The 18391-nt window shown below is 34.5% G+C and overlaps 1 protein-coding gene across 2 annotated transcripts in view; it reads left to right on the forward strand.

Moving 5' to 3' along the window:
* Positions 1–18391, forward strand: part of LTBP2 (latent transforming growth factor beta binding protein 2) — a 105763-nt gene that overhangs the window by 66621 nt on the left and 20751 nt on the right. For both annotated transcript variants that reach the window (XM_060687404.2, XM_087874310.1), the window contains 10 exons: positions 868–1032; positions 2279–2512; positions 3399–3418; positions 4508–4547; positions 7987–8070; positions 9419–9544; positions 9829–9957; positions 11368–11487; positions 14709–14834; positions 15193–15318. In XM_060687404.2, the coding sequence (XP_060543387.2) occupies positions 868–1032; positions 2279–2512; positions 3399–3418; positions 4508–4547; positions 7987–8070; positions 9419–9544; positions 9829–9957; positions 11368–11487; positions 14709–14834; positions 15193–15318 (1170 nt within the window). The remainder of the gene's footprint in view (positions 1–867; positions 1033–2278; positions 2513–3398; positions 3419–4507; positions 4548–7986; positions 8071–9418; positions 9545–9828; positions 9958–11367; positions 11488–14708; positions 14835–15192; positions 15319–18391) is intronic.

Genomic DNA, 18391 nt, shown 5'->3' on the forward strand with positions numbered 1-18391 from the left:
AAAAATTTGAAACCCACCACTGCTTTGTACTAATAAAAATGCAACAGTATATGAATAATAGGAAATAAGAAACATGAACTATTATAAAATTGTACTGAGCATTTAAAAAGGGCCACCTATTAAAACTTTATTAAAGTAGATTACATATGAAAATGCAGAGCATTTTTCAGTCTATTTAAGATAAATTATTCAGTAGTTTAGTAATTTAAATGAGCTAAATTTAAACTGAAAATGACATTATTTAACACACTGAAAACTGCAATGACAGTTCATTTACAATGAAAGATCTTACTGATTTGTTAACTAAAATCTGAAGTCATGTAGTCTTGATGCAAACTTATAGGCTTAAACTGTTATATTGTTTCACTTATAATTGTTGCACTGTATCTATAAAGTCAGTTGTTTGCCAGCATCCTAGAGCAGGAGATGTTTGGACTGGCAACTTAAATAGATTAATCTTCTATTCAACCATTCCGTTTACAGCATGATGAATGTAACGTTTTAAATTAATTTTTGTTAAGAATGAATGGCAGCATTAAATTATCCTTTGTTTCTTTGCATTTCCTTTCTGTTTTGGTGAAATAATTGAGTTTATTATTAAACTCATTAAGATAGGAAAATACAATTTATGAACATTTATGGACTTTCTGAATTTGCTTATTCAGAAGTAAATATTACTGTTTCCAAAGTGGTACATGTGTGTGTGTGTGTGTGTGTGTGTAGAAAATGGCCTTTTATCTAGACAAGAACCCCACCGAGCATGGGAAAATTAACTTCAGAGATCTCCCTGAATTACAAAGATTCTGTGCTTTTATTTGAATTTTCAAAAATTGGTACCCGATGAGATCATCCATAATTTTGTTTCAGCGGACAAGGCAGTTTCAACAGAACAAGGGTCGTGCTATCGCTCTGTGATAAGAGGAATGTGTACGCTGCCACTCAATCAGCGGATCACCAAACAGATCTGCTGCTGTAGTCGTGTTGGCCAAGGATGGGGGAGAAACTGTGAGATATGCCCATTGTTGGGCTCTGGTAAGACTTCGGCTTTCTTGTTTGAACCATATTATTTCTAGTTTTGTCAGTTATGTTAAATCTTGTGATTGCACTAAATGTTTTAGTACCCATCATGTTCTCTGCCAAAACTGGGTTTCAGAAGCATTGTATATACAGAGGTCTGGCTTTCTGCCATCCAGAGAAACCTGCCTCAAGTCAGTGAGGATATGCAGTATTATATAAAAGGAGTTCAGGGCTCCAAAACCCTACTGTAACATGACAAAGTAGGGGAAGTAGAGATATATGACTTCTCAGTGTATACATTGATGCTTTTCTGTATATTTGGGCAGCAAACTCCATTATGAGGAATGAGGGGAGATGTAGCTGCCGCTAATTTGGCAGCCAAAAGAAGGAAAAAGATTGCTATAGGTTGAGCTGTCATAAAACACTACATTAGAGGAAGACTTTTCTCTTTCCTGTGGTTCTCTTCATCCTCATGCAATTTTATTCATTTGCTTGTTTATTATTAAATTTTTAAGCCACCCATTTCACAAATACATTGTGAATGTACTTTGGGTGGTTTACAATATGACTCTGAGCAGCATAGAAAGGAACAGAATGAGAATTTCTGTGTCATTATGTTTTCTTGACTGCTCTCATTGAAAAACCAGGCCTAGTTTCTCATATCAGTTAACAGGAGGTTGCATCCAACCCTGTAAACATTACATTCTTTCTACTGATGACTTCCATTTTTCAATTCTGGTTCCAAATACTGTGTTTCCCTGAAAATAAGACCCTGTCTTATATTTTTTTGAACCCTGAAATAAGTGCTTGGCCTTATTTTGGAGGAGGTCTTATTATTTTGGGGTGCGTGGAAGAAACCAGAGGAAATGGTACATTTAAATATTTTGGGGGAGGGCTTATTTTCAGGGGGGGGGGTATTTTAGTGCATGCGCTAAAAAGCCCAATTGGGTTTATTATCAGGGGATGTCTTATTTTAGGGGAAATAGCGTATATATAACCTAAACTTATTCTCCTGCAACATTTTGATTATAGAAGTTATTTAAATAGACATCTTTAACAGAGAATATGTATGTCCCCACACATCTTATATGTGTAACTGAAAAAAAAACACCATTACTATTGAATTAAATTATTTGAGATTAATAATCTGGGATTATTTGAATTCCAGCCATTTCATATTCTTTTTGTAGCTTCAGTTTTTCTTTGTATTATTTAAATCAAAGCTTGTACTTGGCTACTTTTCTTGGTTTCTTGGCTACAGAAACTTTTAAGGAAATCTGCCCAGCAGGCCATGGCTACACTTACGCTAACTCAGACATTCGGATGTCCTTGAGGAAAGCAGAGGTTGATGAGCTGCCCTCACTCACCTCAGAGGAGCAAAGGGGACATGGTGATCAGATGTCTAACTGGACAATTAGACAGAAGGAAGTGCAGGAAGTCTTGAAAGGTGGTGCCATAGATATTTTTTCCCCAACTGACATACCAGAAAGAAAAGGTAAGCCTCACACATTCATTTTTTGGTAATTCCGAGGATGTCACACAATTCAGTTTGAACTTTTCCAAAATGATTGTATTCCAGGCCTTAATTTCGATAAATAATTTATTTTCAGTTAAGATGTTTTAATTAATAAAAAAATAAATTTAACTTAATTTTTTATTTCTGATATTCTGGCTCACACTACACCACATATTTAAAACAGACAGAATATCAGATAAAGATGATTATAATGACACAAAATTGGGAGATGTGGCTAATATTTTAGAGGAGAGAGTAGAGATTAAAAATGATCTAGTCTGGATTGAACAGTGGGAAGAAATGAATAGGATAAAATTTAAGAGGGAGGTATATAATTTTCTGCTTTTGAGTGGGAAAAACAAAAAGTACGCATATAGGATGGGGAAATCTGACTTGGCAATAGCACAAGGATCTGGATGTTGTTGTCAGCCACAAATTAAATATGGGCCAATATTATGAATCAGTGGCCAAAAGGCTAATTCTATCTTGCAGCACTTTAATGGTACAAGATCATAGGAAGTAGTTGTTCCATTTGGCCCAGCAAAATTCCAACCTGGAATGTTATGGCCAGTTCTGGACACTATAGTTCAGTAAGGATCTGAAATATTGGAGCAAGTTCAGAGGAGGCCTATCAGGATAGTGAGGGGTCTGGAAACCAAGCTCTATAAAGGAACAATTAAAGAATCTGAGTATGTTTAACCTACAGGCAAGATGACTGAGGGAAAATAATAGCACTCTTCAAAAATGGAAAAGTTATATAGAATAGGAAACGGGTTTGTTACCACTGAGTTAGCAGTTCTCACTTGCAAATATATTTGGCATTCAAAAACACCCTATATCCTAATAACATTTTGTCATTTTACAGCTGAATCCCCAGAAGATCAGGTGAGTAAAAAAAAAGTTACTAGTAAGTCTACATTTGGGAGATGATTTATTTATTGTTAGATTTGCATCTTTCCTTTCTTTCAGTAATTCAAAATGGTGCACAGTGCTCCTACTTTTCCTCATAGTAACAATCTATGAAGTAGATTAAACTAAGAACAAATGGTGGGCCCAAAGTTATCAAATGAGATTCTATGGCCAAGGGCAGACTAGAATTTGGGTTACATTGTTTCTAGTTTATCACTTTAAGCACTATAGCATACTGGTTCTCCGGTTTACATGCTGATAATCTGCGTAAAACATGCACTATTTTTAAAAAAATAAACTTGTTTTTCAAAGAAAAACATATATGCTTTAATATATATTACAAAGCATTTCTTTGAAAGGATATAATTTCCTACTAAGCGTAGATAATGTTATCTTATGAATTTATATTTTTACACAAATAGAAGTGTAATATTCAACCTAAAAATAATAGACAGATCTTGTAAAAGTACTATATTGATTCATATAGTGCAGAATAGAGAGTAGTTAAATTATATTTTAATAGAAAGTTTGAAAAAACAATGTATTAATCAAATAGGATGACTTTTAGTAGACCATACTAAGTTCAGCAACAATTTGTTCATCTTTTTTCTACAGCTTGCCAATGATGAGGAAGAGAGATATTTTTACCCTTTGTAGTGTCATTACCACCAGAAAGGTCATTGGGCAGGTGGCATCAATCACCTAATCTGATGAAAAATATAAAATTGTAAAGGTCAATTTGAGAGAGAGAGAGAGAGAGAGAGAGAGAGAGAGAGAGAGAGACAGAGAGACAGAGACAGAGACAGAGACACACAGAGAGAGAAACAGAGAGAGAGAGAGAGAGAGAAACAGAGACAGTCTCTCTCTCTCTTTTTACCATGTGCCATTTCATATCAAGCTGAATTTAGGTTCATATAAAATTACACTTTCCCCTAATATGCTTACCCAGCAATATATTTAAAAGGAAATTGCTGAAGAAGAAAGTTCCTAGATTGGTTGGAATTCATCTCCATGTAAATTACATATACTTTATGAACAGTCACTATATTTATGTTTTGTTCATAGGATACAGATGATGCTACCCAAGAAACTGATACTAATCCAGGTAAAATGCAAAGTGTATTTGCTGAAATAGGTGTTTAGGAGTGAGATGACAAAAAGTGTAATTCTTAGGCTATGTTGATTATTTTGATATGTGAGGGGAAAAAACCAAATAGATCTTCTAAACACAATTTATAATTTGCTGAATACTCATTGCTGACGGAAAAGCAAGATGGATGTTGAACCTACTGGATAGAAGATAATAAACAATATTTTATCTATTCTATTTTTGTCTATAAAGGACTAACTTTATAGAATTATATTTTTAACTCCTTTTTACAGCACAATTTCATATGTATTTATTCATTAGGCTTACTTAAAGTGGTATCAGTAAATTATGCTATATGCATAATATATGCATATGCAGATTCATATAATAATAATTTATAAACACTAATTTATATATGCATTATGAAGTTTAAGGATGCCACCTAATGATAAGAATTAGACAATATTAATTCAACAATATCTGGTATTGAGAAGTTCCCTGAGGTGGGCTTCGGGCACAAGTCCGAAAGCTTGAAAGACTAAACCTCTGGTTCTGGTGACAGATCCAAATTGGATGCTGCAATTTCATAATTTCTTCACCTTCTCTTAATTAATAAATATAAAACTCTTCATCCTATAACTCACCTCTTAACTATGAGCAAATTCAATAAATAATGACTTCCTGAATCCAGATGATAGCAAAAAGTCCAGAGTCCTAAAATAATAACATTAATTAACAAATATAAAACTCAATATTCCACACCTCAACTCTTAGTTGTAAGCAACATATTATGTTTTATTCTGCTCACTTGTGTCCAATTTTCAGAAACTGTTTGGACAAGTCCCTGCAATTTTCTTTGCAAGATTTTTCAGAAGGGGTTTGTCATTGCCTGCTTCCCAGGGCTGAGAGAAAGTGACTAGTCCAAGGATTAGGGCTAGAACTCACAGTCTCCCAGTTTCCAGCCTGATACCTTAACCACTACACCAAACTGGTTCACAGTTTTCTGTTGCTGTAAGCCAAACCACACTTAAAAGGCATAATGTATATCCTAATGGAAATAAAGTTAAACACCATGTTAACTGTAAACAAGCCCAATGCATAACATTTTTCCATTCCACATGCCAACACTACCAAGAGAACCTCCTCAAATAGCAATATATCCAGATAAACATTTCATATCTTAACTATAAATAAATCCACATTTAGCAAGTATAAAGTAATCCCAGTATCCTAATACAAACAAAAAAATTAACATAGTAAAGAAGGATATTTCCTTTAAAAAGAACAAGTTACCGAAACTTATTTCCTTAAGTAAAAAGACAGTGAAATACCGAGTTAGTTTAAATTCTGTCATACTATGATATATAAAGTAACTGAAGGAGAAAAAAACTTAAACACCACATTAATGTAACAAAATCTAATAAACAATGTTTTTCCAGTCCAGATATCAGCAAATAAAAAAATCCCCATCCCAAATAGCAACATTTTTCATTTTAACCCTGGTCAAATAAACCAACCTTGTGTTCCTTCTTTACACAAGACAATCTTGCTCTTTAATCCATTCAGATGGTCATTGATTCTTCTTAGGAATTTATTCAATACCTTAAGCAGTTTCTTTTATAAGTCTAGCAAAAAGAAAGTCTTCCAATTGTTTGCTGGAATTGTCATTTTTATTTCCTTCTTAATTTTAAAAACTTTACCCAATATTTTCTCAGTAACTGATAACTGATGACAAATTCTTATTCAAATTTTCATCCATGTTGTTCTTGGTAGATTTTGTTGCATATCTTTTTCTGTAACATCATCTGGGAACACACTTGTCCTGAGAAGACATAATACAGCTGACATAATTCCTTTAAAGTTCCTCTGCAGGTCCCTGTTCAGGTCCTCAAGCATATATCTGAACATGATTATAAGTTACCTGGCTTCTTATGTTTCTAATATACAGTTTTTCTTTCCCAAAAGTTCATTTATTCTTTAAGATTAATTACAAAGTCTTAATATTCAAAATCCAATATTTTAATGTTTTCTTAGCCTTAATCAGTTTAAAACTTCCTATAGCGAAAAATCTTGTCTTCCTTTTCACTGTTTATTTTAAATTTGTAAAATAAAGATAGAGATCGTCAGAGTTTAGGCAGCGTAACTAGTATTATGAGATAAACCTAGGAGCAAAACACAGCACACAGCACACAGAGCCTTTAGATAAATAACAGTAGTTTATATACAGCTAAATATTTACATACTTATACGTGGTTAAATACCTTATCATATAGCTACTGACACAAGGAGAGCAATGAGATACAGCTTTCAGTTGCCTCCACTTACAACCTTCCATCAGCTTACAGCTATTAAATCTACATACCCTGACAGAGATTAATTTTCTTATATTAAGGATTGAAGACACTCACTCGGTCTTGTCACTAGACACAAATTGTCTAACTCCTTTGAAGTAGTTTAATAGACAATTTCTGAAAGTTGTTCTCAAGAGAAATGGGAATTCAGTGCCTTTAAAAAGGATCCGTTTGTGGCTGAAGTAATTATGGCAAATTCTCTTGTCTCTTTCATTTCCCACCCACTGCAGATTTCTGCCTTGCATTCTCCTCACAAGGAGCAAATGTAAGGAGAACAGTTTAGGAGATCTTGCATCTTCTCTTTATCCAAAAGAGTCAAAGGAGCCAATCCACTCATTGGCTTCCTATTCAAGGCTGCCAATGTCAGCTCAGCTTTTTGCAAAAGCTTCTTCAGTCTGCCATCTTCCCCAGAAGCAGTATGCATTTGTATGTCATGTGTATTTCAAAGTTTGATCAATACAGGTTGTCTAATATTGTATATTGTATAATGTGTATTTGATTATTATTAAGATCATACTCTCTTTTTCTGAATATATTAGTCAAATATCCTGGCTTATAGGTCAGCTGGGTGTGGGGTGAGGGAAAGGTGATAGTACCCTTGATCTGGGAGGTTGTGGAGGTTGCTGGAGTGATAGATGCCAGCAGCCTTTGAAGAGGCATTGCATTTTGTACTCTCCATGCATCTGACAATTATTCTGACATTGCTAATTCATCCATATATTGAAAGACTTTTGTGGAAGTTTTCCTAACTGCCTTTGGGACAATTCATTTAAAACTGAACCTAATGTCTCCAAGAAGATAATTATCCTTCCTCCATTTCTCCCTCTCTCCCTTGAAAAAAATGTTTTTTTGAAAGATTCCCTGCTGGTTCATTGTGAGGTTGCTGCATCCTATACATATTACTACTGGAGAAATAGTTTTGAGTAGATTTGCTGCATTGGATTAGATGCAATTAGATGACTTATTATGTCTTTCAACTATATGAATTATTCAGCAGTAAGTTGGACTGAATGATATGTATAAGACTAGAGAATCCTCCACTTGATTGCTGGTATTTGTCTAATATGTTTATAGTTTTTGCCTGTTTCTCATATCTTTTGTAGTGGATATAAGCAAGAATCCCCCCCTTTTTCCAGTAGCTGTAGATGAAAGTGCTGCTTCAAGAGACACAGCAACAGTATTCACAGGTATGTTAACCAGTTTTCTAATAAATTATGTCTTATAATTCAATTACATATGCAGCAAGTAAAGAAATTTTGCATTTCAAATGGGTTCACACAAGACAGTCAAACTATAGAATTTCATGATGCTGATCTAAAAAAATAGTTTATGTCAGTTTCACAAGTGGTATTAAAATTGATTGTACCATTTGTAGCTTTTTCTCTGTAATGAAATCTTACATTGTTTCTCATATATATTGAATATGGTAATCATAAACAATACGCTTCAAACTAGTAATTACCCCTAAGCACCATCTTATGATGCAGTATTTTTCTTTTCACTGAAAGAAATACAAATAGACAGATCTTTATGCCAAATCCCAGGATAATTGAGAAAGAGAGAGGAGAAAGAGTATTCCAAGCACATTACATACCATATTTCAACAATCTAACAACTCAGAATCATTATTCCAATATTGTAGGTTGTATTTTCCTAAGATGGAAAATAGGCTTTATCAAAAGACTGTAAATTCATGGCCAAGATGCTGTTTGAGCCAGCAACTTCCTGATTCACTCATCAGCTATTGTAATAACTCTAACAAAATAGGATAAGGCTCAGAATACTCATTTCTGTCCTGCTTATATCCCAAGTAGTCCTTTTCAAGCAAACCTGGGAAGGATTTATAGAAAAATAATACTTGTTGACCACAGAACAACAATGGCAGAATCGGAAGGCTATGGAGTGTCTCTTGTCATTTATTCCAGGTCACACAAGTTGAGTCATGGGCATTTTTTTTTTTTTTTTTGGTGGAGTGGGAAGATTTGTGACCTCAGGCAGACATATGTTTACTGCTTGGATAATAGCAGCTGTGTTGTTTCAGTCTTGTCTCAATGTCTGGGAGAGCTGCCCCTGCCATTATGCTCTGCACTAAAACGTTCTTGGAAAGAGCCCATGGCAAAGACTGTCTCAATACTCTTTTGTCTGTATTGGTTTGTTTGTGAGCTGGCTGGTTGATGGGATTTTTGAAGTCTATGGAGAGATGTGGGTGTTTTTTGAGCTCTTGCATATTGCTGGGCTGATTCCAAATGTTCTCCAGTGAGTTTGGTATAATCCAGAATGAAGTTATTGAAACAGGAATATATCTTTATAAATCTTGGTTTATAAATTATAGAAACCAGGCAAACTCAGGGCATAACATTTTTATATTTAGACTGGTCATACTGATTCCCTTTTAAGGTATAGCCTTTGTTGTGTCTTGCACGAATGAATTGCATTAATTAAGGTAAAAATATCTACATTTGTCTTGGATTTGGGACAACAGCACACACAAATTTTATTTGTTCCCTGACAATATTCTTCTTTTTCTTTTTTTAGAGATAAATCCATGTTCCTCTTCACCTGATATGTGTGGGCCAGGCACTTGTGTGAACTTTCCTGAAGGATATACTTGCTTGTGTTATCCTGGTTATCAACAACATCCTAGTCACACTTATTGCATTGGTATTTTAATTATTTAATTAGTTTTGCTGGTGGAAATGTAGTCTGTGTCAGTATGAGCACATAAGAAAAACTGTTTAAAATATAGAAGTTTTTAGAGACAGGGAAATAAAGAATGTAACCCAAGAAGCTATGCATACGGTTTTAATCGGTGATTTTTAGTTCAGTCTTCTACAAACTACACTTTTCACTTGTGTGGGATTACAATGGCTAAACTGGCTGGGTGACTACAGAATAGATAGGAAGGTCGGTTTCAAAATGTTGTTAACTATCTCCTCTTGTTTCAGATATTGATGAATGTGAAAGAAATCCATGTGATGGGAAGGGTCACTGTGTCAACGCTGAAGGCTCTTATTCTTGTATCTGCTTCTCTGGGTATAGCATTCTCACTTCACAAAACATGCAAACATGTCAGGGTGAGTAATGTTTCTATAAAATCAGAGAATGTAAAAGAAATTCATTTATTTATGTGGGAAAATATCTGCAAGTTCCACCAAACATCTTATTCTACACCACTGAGGGTAGCACCAGTTGAGTCTTTTAGGATCTATCTTTTGTGTCACACATTTATATTTATATTTAGGTGGCATCTGAAAAGGTATAATGTTTCCAAAAATTGAATATAAACTGGGCATGTTTATTTTTTTAAAAAAGACGTTGCATCAGGAACATTTGTCTTTTAAAAAACTAAGTAACAAATAGAATAGGGAGATTTTCATTATGTAATGATTTTTAGGGAATGTTCATAATAAAACCTATGTATGTAAGAGAAAGTTACATTTAAAAGCTTGAATGCTAAAGAAATTTTGAACAAGAAAACAGAGACAAATTTCTCTGTGGTTTTAATTCTTTAAAAACCCTGAGAATAGATGCTGCTCTATTAATGCAGATCACAAATCAAATTACGTGTGTACTGATCCACATATTGGCCATGCCGTCTTCTGATGCCTACCATAGAAGATCAGGAAATGAGAGCAATCTGGTTGATTGGTTCTCACTCTCCCACCTTATATTGAAAGAGAGAGAGAGATTTTGTTTTATTTATGTCTTGCCTGCAGATCTCAGTTCTTTTATCTTTGTGGCCAAGAAAATTAGCTAACTTTTCCTTCATCTTATCAGTATATATATCTGAAGAAGCAAACAAAACCGGGTGCTCTGGAATTTATTGCCATATTTTATTTTATTGTTTAGATATTACATGCCATTATTATTGTATTAATTTAGATCATGTGTTCAATTTCCTGCACTATGCTTTTGCTAATGATAGCAGATAGATTGCAGATTTAATATATAAATAACAAAAAGGATAATAAACCTTTCATTAAGTATGGAAGTAAATGAACAGAAAAGCAATAGTGTGATATGTATCTAAAAATGTTTGTCTCTGCATACTTTTGCAGAAGCATTTACATTTTGAAATATGCAAATTAGATTAAATGCTAATTATTGAGTGATTATATGTCATCAAATCAACTGTTGTTGTGCCTATGTTAGAGGCACATAGACTTTCTTCAGGGCAATTTGTGCCCAACCTGGTCCTTCAGTTCGCCCAATTTTGGCCCCCTTGCCACTGTAATTGAGTCATTTACCTTCTCCTGGTTGTCCTCCTCTTCTCTTTCCTTCTGTTTTTCCCAGTATTATAGACCTCACCAGAGAACTAGATTTTTCCATATGTGTTTTAAAATATGATGATTTGGCCTGATCATTCCAATTTAAACATACTGTATTAAGAGGCTAATATAAGGAGCTAAGTATTTGACCATGGTGCATCATAGCAATTTAGAGTGATCATTTTTGCTGAAGAGCATGTTGCTGTGAATTAACAGATCTAAATGAGTGTGACCAGCCAGATGTGTGCCATGGAGGGCAGTGTATCAATATACCTGGCTCGTATCACTGTGAGTGCAAAATAGGCTACTTCCTGAATCACAAAGGACAGTGTGAAGGTGAGTTTGAAGAAGACCTCTGCTTTCTGAAATGTTCTCCTTTCATTGCTAGTTTTGATCTTTCTTGCCAAGTTGTTCAAAATACTTCTCATGTTCACATCAGCTTTTTAATGCGACTTGTATCTTTAACAGAGGACATGCCCATTTAGAAAGGTGTTTTGTGTCACTTTTATTATGTTCATTCATATTTAACTTTTATCTGGCTACAAATAAATAGGATGTGTAAAGTAATGCTGATAAGGAATCTGCTGAACAGAGATTGCCCTCTTCTGAAAAGAAGGAAAATGCAAAATAGTGCTGTTTTTATATTCTGACTTCCCTTTTGCGACCTATGTATATTGGTTTAAATTGTATATCTCCATCATAATTGGTTTTCTTCAGCACCGAAAAAAAAAGTAGACTATTCAAAGTACTACCTGCATTTCTATCTCAATATTTCACCTGCTCCAAAGAACGGCTGATATCTAGTAATGCTGGCTTATAATAAAACAAACTGTCTTATAGAAAATGTCTAATTCAACACTGCTTATTGATTCAAACAGTCAAGGCTCCCCCAAATACTGGACAGAGATTTTTCCCAACAATTTTTTTTTTCCAAATTAAAAATGTGGAGGCTCGCTGTGGGATCTCCTGCAAGTAAAAGATATGCCTTTTCACTGAAATATAATCCTCTCTCCACTAAAGAGTTTAGATCAAAAGTAAGATACAAATTAAAAATTGATATGAAGAGGTTTAGATTTCAGTTTTTCAGTTCTATGGTATATCATTTCCTTTAACAAAACAATTTTAAAAAGTTTAGTTTATTCTTCTTTCCTGCATGTGGTACTAATTTCCTCCGACTGTGTCAAGCATTTTTCTCCTAATTTCCTTGCAAATCTAACCTTGCATTGTTCACAGTGCTATAGAGATCTGTGCTAAGATCATAATTGCATTATCTCTGTGTCACAGCAGAGACCTCTACAAACCTCAAAGCCAATGGCCCCCCAATACTGGACAGATTAGGAAGATTAAATGAAATTATAGCTGAAAACATTGAGAAGGAGCTACTTTTGGCCATGTTTATTTTCTTTGGAAGTTAAACTGTTAGGAACAATATCACTTTGCATATCCATAGTGTGCCATCTCCAACTCTATCCCAAGACAAATAGTTGATGTATGAACCCCCCATTAAGTCAACAGTGTTGAGCAAGTCTGTTCGAAATCAACAAATTCTGGTTTTATATTTTGCACATACCTGTTTAATTGCTGCAAGGCTGAAATGCTTCAGTCTAACTTCCCCTGCCATTAAGTCATTAAGTTTTTTTGCTTATTTTATTGAAATTAAATTGTTGCAGTCATCACAGCAAAACATCTTAAAGTTGAAACTGGAGATGAGCAATATTTGGACATAAGATGAAAGCAAGGTAGTGTTTCTCCCCTTCATTAAGTGACCCCCTTATCCTCAAGGTTTTAAAATCTGTTAAGCATCATCACCCATGACAACAGAACCAAAGTCAAGTTATCCTTTGTTCTTGTCCCTGTGTAAGACCTTTTCCCTTTATGATCATAATTTTATGTTGCTATTCACAATTTCTGGCTGCTATTTATTTATTAATCAATCAATCAAATTAATATCTCACAGAAAGTGACTCTGTGAGAAACAAGGCAGCATCCCTCTAACCCCTAGTCAGGCCTATCTCCTCCATTCTGAAGTTTCCTTAAAGAGCTGGACAGAGAAGCACTCTGCAGATTATCTTTTAGAATTGCTTTAGAATTGCCTTCAGTAGTTGTGCCTGAAGTGTAACGCTACTTAGCTAGCAGTTAACAGAGTAATTAAATCAGAGGTGGGTTTCTGCAGGTTCTGACCAGTTCTGGAGAACCGGTAGTGGAAATTTTGAGTAGTTCGGAGAACCGGTAGTAAAAATTCTGACTGGCCCTGCCCCCATCTATTTTCTGCCTCCCAAATCCCAGCTGATCGGGAGGAAATGGAGATCTTACAGTATCCTTCCCCTGCCACGCCCACCAAACCACACTCAGAGAACCGGTAGTAAAAAATTTTGAATCCCACCACTGAATTAAATTATGTGGCCCTTGCTGTTTTACCACAAGGTAAGTGGATTACTCCCTGCCATAGAAATCTGGGAGCTGGTATGTTTTGCTTATGCAAAATCTGTTGTTGTTGTTGTTGTTGTTATTGTTTTACTTTATTCAGCTTAGGTAATGACAGAAGGAAGGCCACAAGAAGGAGCCTAGCAGTGACCAGTCTTGCCTCAGCCCTGCCTCAGTGCTGTCAGTGGCAGATGCCTGTCTCATTAGACAGTCACAGGCAGAAAACAGAAGTAGCAAAACCTTAATTTGGATCTGTATAAATAAATTCACCAAATTAAGACTTGGCAGAACAGGATAAGAACCAGAATATGAACTTGGTAGGAAAATGATGGTTCTGGTTAAGCAACCAAACTGTAAGTAAGAGAGTAAAGCAATAAACCACAAAGATAGAGGAGTGATTTTTTTAAAATCAACAACCAGCTCCACCCATCAACCATTACAAGAAACTGATGGTAGACTGCAGTTCATGGTATAACATGTTCACAAGAAATGGATCAATGATAAAATGGCAGAAAAAGTAAGAGTAAGATTTCAAAAAAATCAAAGTAATCTTAAGTGGTAATAACACTGGCAGTCTGCAACAAAGGTTGAGTATCTAATCTAAATATCATAGGATGAAAGATTATAGTTAAAGTTTTGCTGGTTACTTTGAGTGAAAATATAAACTCTAGTCATCTCTCCTCCATAGTTACTTTGTACCAATATACAGCTCCTCTTGTCCCTGTACAAGGCCTTCCCCCTTTATGATCATAATTTTATGTTGCCATATAATTAAAATTTTCATAATCATCCAATGACCTTATAACAGGCCCATCAGAAGTTAGAAAGAAATTAACATTTTTCCAATTTTTTTTATTTTCTTCATTGAAGCTCTAATCTCTTAATCTTCATTGAGCCAGATGTAAGACCCCTTAATACAATTTCCACATGCTTTTGGACAACTTCATGAAGTTTATAATAATAATCTTATTTGGAGTATAGCTATTTCTTGATAACTTTTGCACACATTGTTCTTCTGCCTATAGCACCATTTGCTGAAAGTTATATGGGGCTCTTTATATTCTGTTGTTGCTGTACCAAGTTCAGTGACATCAACTCAAAATTCAGTTCCCTGTTTCTCTTGTTTGTCATAGATATTGATGAATGTACAACCTATAACATCTGTCCCAGAGGACGCTGCATCAACACCGAGGGCTCCTTTTCTTGTGTGGATTGTGGTAATGGCTATATTGCATCAATGGATGGAAGAATGTGTGAAGGTATATATGTGGCTTGATACGATGATAAGTTTCTGATTAACTAAAAAAGGTACATTAGCCTAATCTAGAAGATTGTATAGTCTTATAAATGTTGTGGTCATAGAAATCAAGTTATCTGAATAACGTATTTATTGAAATTATTTGAAAATTGATTGGAAGCTGTGTATATAAACAGTATATAGTGAATATTACTTGATATGAAGAATGTAATTGGATGTAGCACATCATTTTTATACACTGTTGAGGAAATGCTAGAGACATTTGCCTGATAAGCTTTTGAATCATATATTGGATAGATTTTCTGAACTTTTTCTTGTTCCTTATTCTAGGTCAGTGAAAATCTGTTCTTTTTTTCTAGATATTGATGAGTGCAGTTCACACATGGCCTGCCCACAGGGAATCTGCATTAATACACCAGGCTCCTTCACTTGCCAAGCTTGTGAAATAGGCTATGTTCTCTCATCTAACAGACAGTCTTGTGAAGGTAATAATATTGATTTCATTCTTCATGGCTGAATGACTGAAACACTTGGCTTACTTTAGGCCTGTGTGCATTTAAAAGCAGAAGAAGTAGTGATTATGATCTGGATTGATTTTTCCTTTCCCAGATTCATCACCTAGAGGAAAGCATTTTGTAGAATATTGATCCTGTTTTTCCCAGGTCACAGTTCACAACCTTGGCAGGCTATTATGAAATACTTGAAAATATTGGAAATATTTGGCAGTGATTAATGTATTAATTAATGAGTTGGTTGCAGATAACATTCATTACATTAAATTAGGTGAATTTGGAGAAGAACAAGAAAATGGGTCAGGAGAATGAAAGAAAGAAGGGCATGATTATTCAGTGTGATTAAATAAGATAATCTGCTTTTGTTTTTAAAGTTGTAAATTAGAAGACCAGGCATTAAAGGCTACCAGATCAGTAGTGAAAAACTCTGGAAATCAGTCAGTGACAAGCAAATAGTTTTGTGCTATAGTTTGTTGCATCTTATTGCTGCCCCCCAGTGGTCATTCAATAATTACCGAAAGTGGTTAATTTTCCATCCGTTTTTATATAGAATTTAATTTAAAAAGGACTTTAAAAATGGAAACGTTGAGAGGCTCACACACAATGCAAATATCATCATCATTTTATTCAGTGAAAAATGTGAATTCCTATGTTGTGAGTTGAGTGGGATGAGAGGGACATTTATTTAATTGGATGGTCCCCACATATCTGGACATTTAATGGACCATGAAAACAGAGAGATCAAGAAGTGCCAGACTGGATTTTCAATATCAAATCCTCCCACAAGTTTTCCATGAGAGAATAATTAGATTATGATGCCAATAAAATAAATATGCCACTATAAAAATTGTAACAAATAAAATGTGAAATAAAAACAAAGTTGCACTGAAAACCAGTTTAAAAAACTAAATTTAGATAAGTTAAACTCAGTTTATTAGAAATAAGAAAATTAACAATGGTTAATTGCTTTTTATTTTTGCTTACTGCTTTGAAGAAGTAGCTTTGGAAAACAGGAATAGAAAAATGTGGAGAATAAAATTGAAGTTGACCTCAGTAGGAATTCCAGCAGTTTCCCAATTAAGAGTGTCACATATGCAACATATAAAGAGTTAAATTGAGAAAGCATGGACTACAGAAACTAATTATATAAAATAATTGCCTACATATTTTTCAATAATACCTTTTGTTTCTTTTATATGCTTACTATGCTAGAATTGTTCTCTGATACAGTAAATCAGACATGTTTTACACATGTAGCAACATCCACCTGAAAACTATGCAGTTAATAAAATCATACAGGTACTCCTTAATTTACAGCCATTCATTTAGTGACTGTTCAAAATTACAATGGCACCGAAAAAAGTGACCTATGATTGTCTTTCATACTGTTGCAGCATCCCCATAGTCATGTGATCGAGATACAGATGCTTGGCAACTGGCATGCATGTACGTATGACAGTTACACTGTCCCGGGATCATGTTATCACTATTTGGAACCTTCCCAGCTGCTTCTGACAAGCAAAGTCAAGGGGGAAAGCCAGATTCGCTTAAGGATGACATGATTCACTAAACAACTCTAGCGATTTGTAAAATGGGGCACAACACAATTCACTTAACAACTGCCTCACTTAACAACAGAAATATTGGGCTCAGTTGTGGTCATAGGTCAAGCGCTACCTGTACTCATTTTGTATAACCTGAATGATGATGTTTCAATAAAATATGGAGAATTTCATCATTCAAAACTAGAAATGTATAATATGTATAAATCAATTCCTATTTCAACGTTTTCAATCAATTTTCTCTGGAGTGTTTGCAACCAGCACAACTATATAATTATGGAAGTTTATATTGTCATAAAGAGAATTCTACATAAGTAATAATTTTATTAGAGATCACTTTCCACATTATATTTATAGGTGTACACTTTAAAAAAATATGCCCAGACAATTTAATTTGCAAATGCAAATTATCCAAGAATTTCCAATAGAGAGGAAGAACTGGCAGGTATTTCATGATATACAGTAATAGTATATAGTTAATAAATGGCTCTGGATTTGAAAGGACACTACTGTATTGCTAGTTCATGATTAAGAATGACAATAAAGTTAATGTTTATCTTTCTTTCCAGCTACTACTTTAGATTTAAGTATGTCCTTACAGTTATCAAGCTGGGTGTGGCTGGTGACAAACTTGGAACCCTTAGTACTTGAAACAGATCAAAGAAATCAGAAAGAATGACCACAAAACATGCACCTGTGATATACTAGATGAAGCTAGTATACATTTATGTCACATTATACAAATACATTATTAATATAAGTCATACCCTTAACAATAGAGACGAACGGAAATGAAGCATATTAACAATGTTTTTGGTGGACCATCCCTGTTTCTTAGAACTGTATAATATATTTTTAATTTATAGGTGAGCTATTTTAAGTATACATATAAAAATAATCCAAGTCCAAAACAGGTGTTGTTGGAAAGTTTGGTGTACTGTATATCATTGAACACTCATTAGGTAATTGAGAAAAATTGCAACTACTTGTTGATATTTATTCAATGGCACACCTTGCTTGCTTCTTTTCAGTGTTTGAGTAGCCCTTAAAGAGAAGAGTCCTTATATTACTTTACAAATGGACTGATACACACATAGTGAGAAGTGTGTGTGTTTGTGTGTAAATCAGATTCAGAAAATTTAAGAAATGCTACTTCATTTTGTTCATAACCAACAATATCACAATTTTTTTTCTATGGTTATTCTCTTTGACTAAAATAGAGACTGCAGGATAAAAGATATGCACTGTAAGATTATTAGGTATGAATGTCTCCAGACACTGAACTGTCTTGCAGGAAAGTGTCACATTTTCCTTTCAGTCTGATGTCTTTCTATGTTTGAGCTAGAAGAACTTGGTGTTAGCATGAGTAAATATATAACAGAGTGAATAGTCACAGGGAGATATATATATATATATGTGTGTGTGTGTGTGTGTGTGTGTGTGTGTGTGTGTGTTTTCTAAGGTTTTCACGGGTGTTTGTAAGT

Source organism: Pantherophis guttatus, chromosome 1 (genome assembly GCF_059756535.1).
Source record: "Pantherophis guttatus breed Tessera chromosome 1, ASM5975653v1, whole genome shotgun sequence".
NCBI lineage: Eukaryota > Metazoa > Chordata > Lepidosauria > Squamata > Colubridae > Pantherophis > Pantherophis guttatus.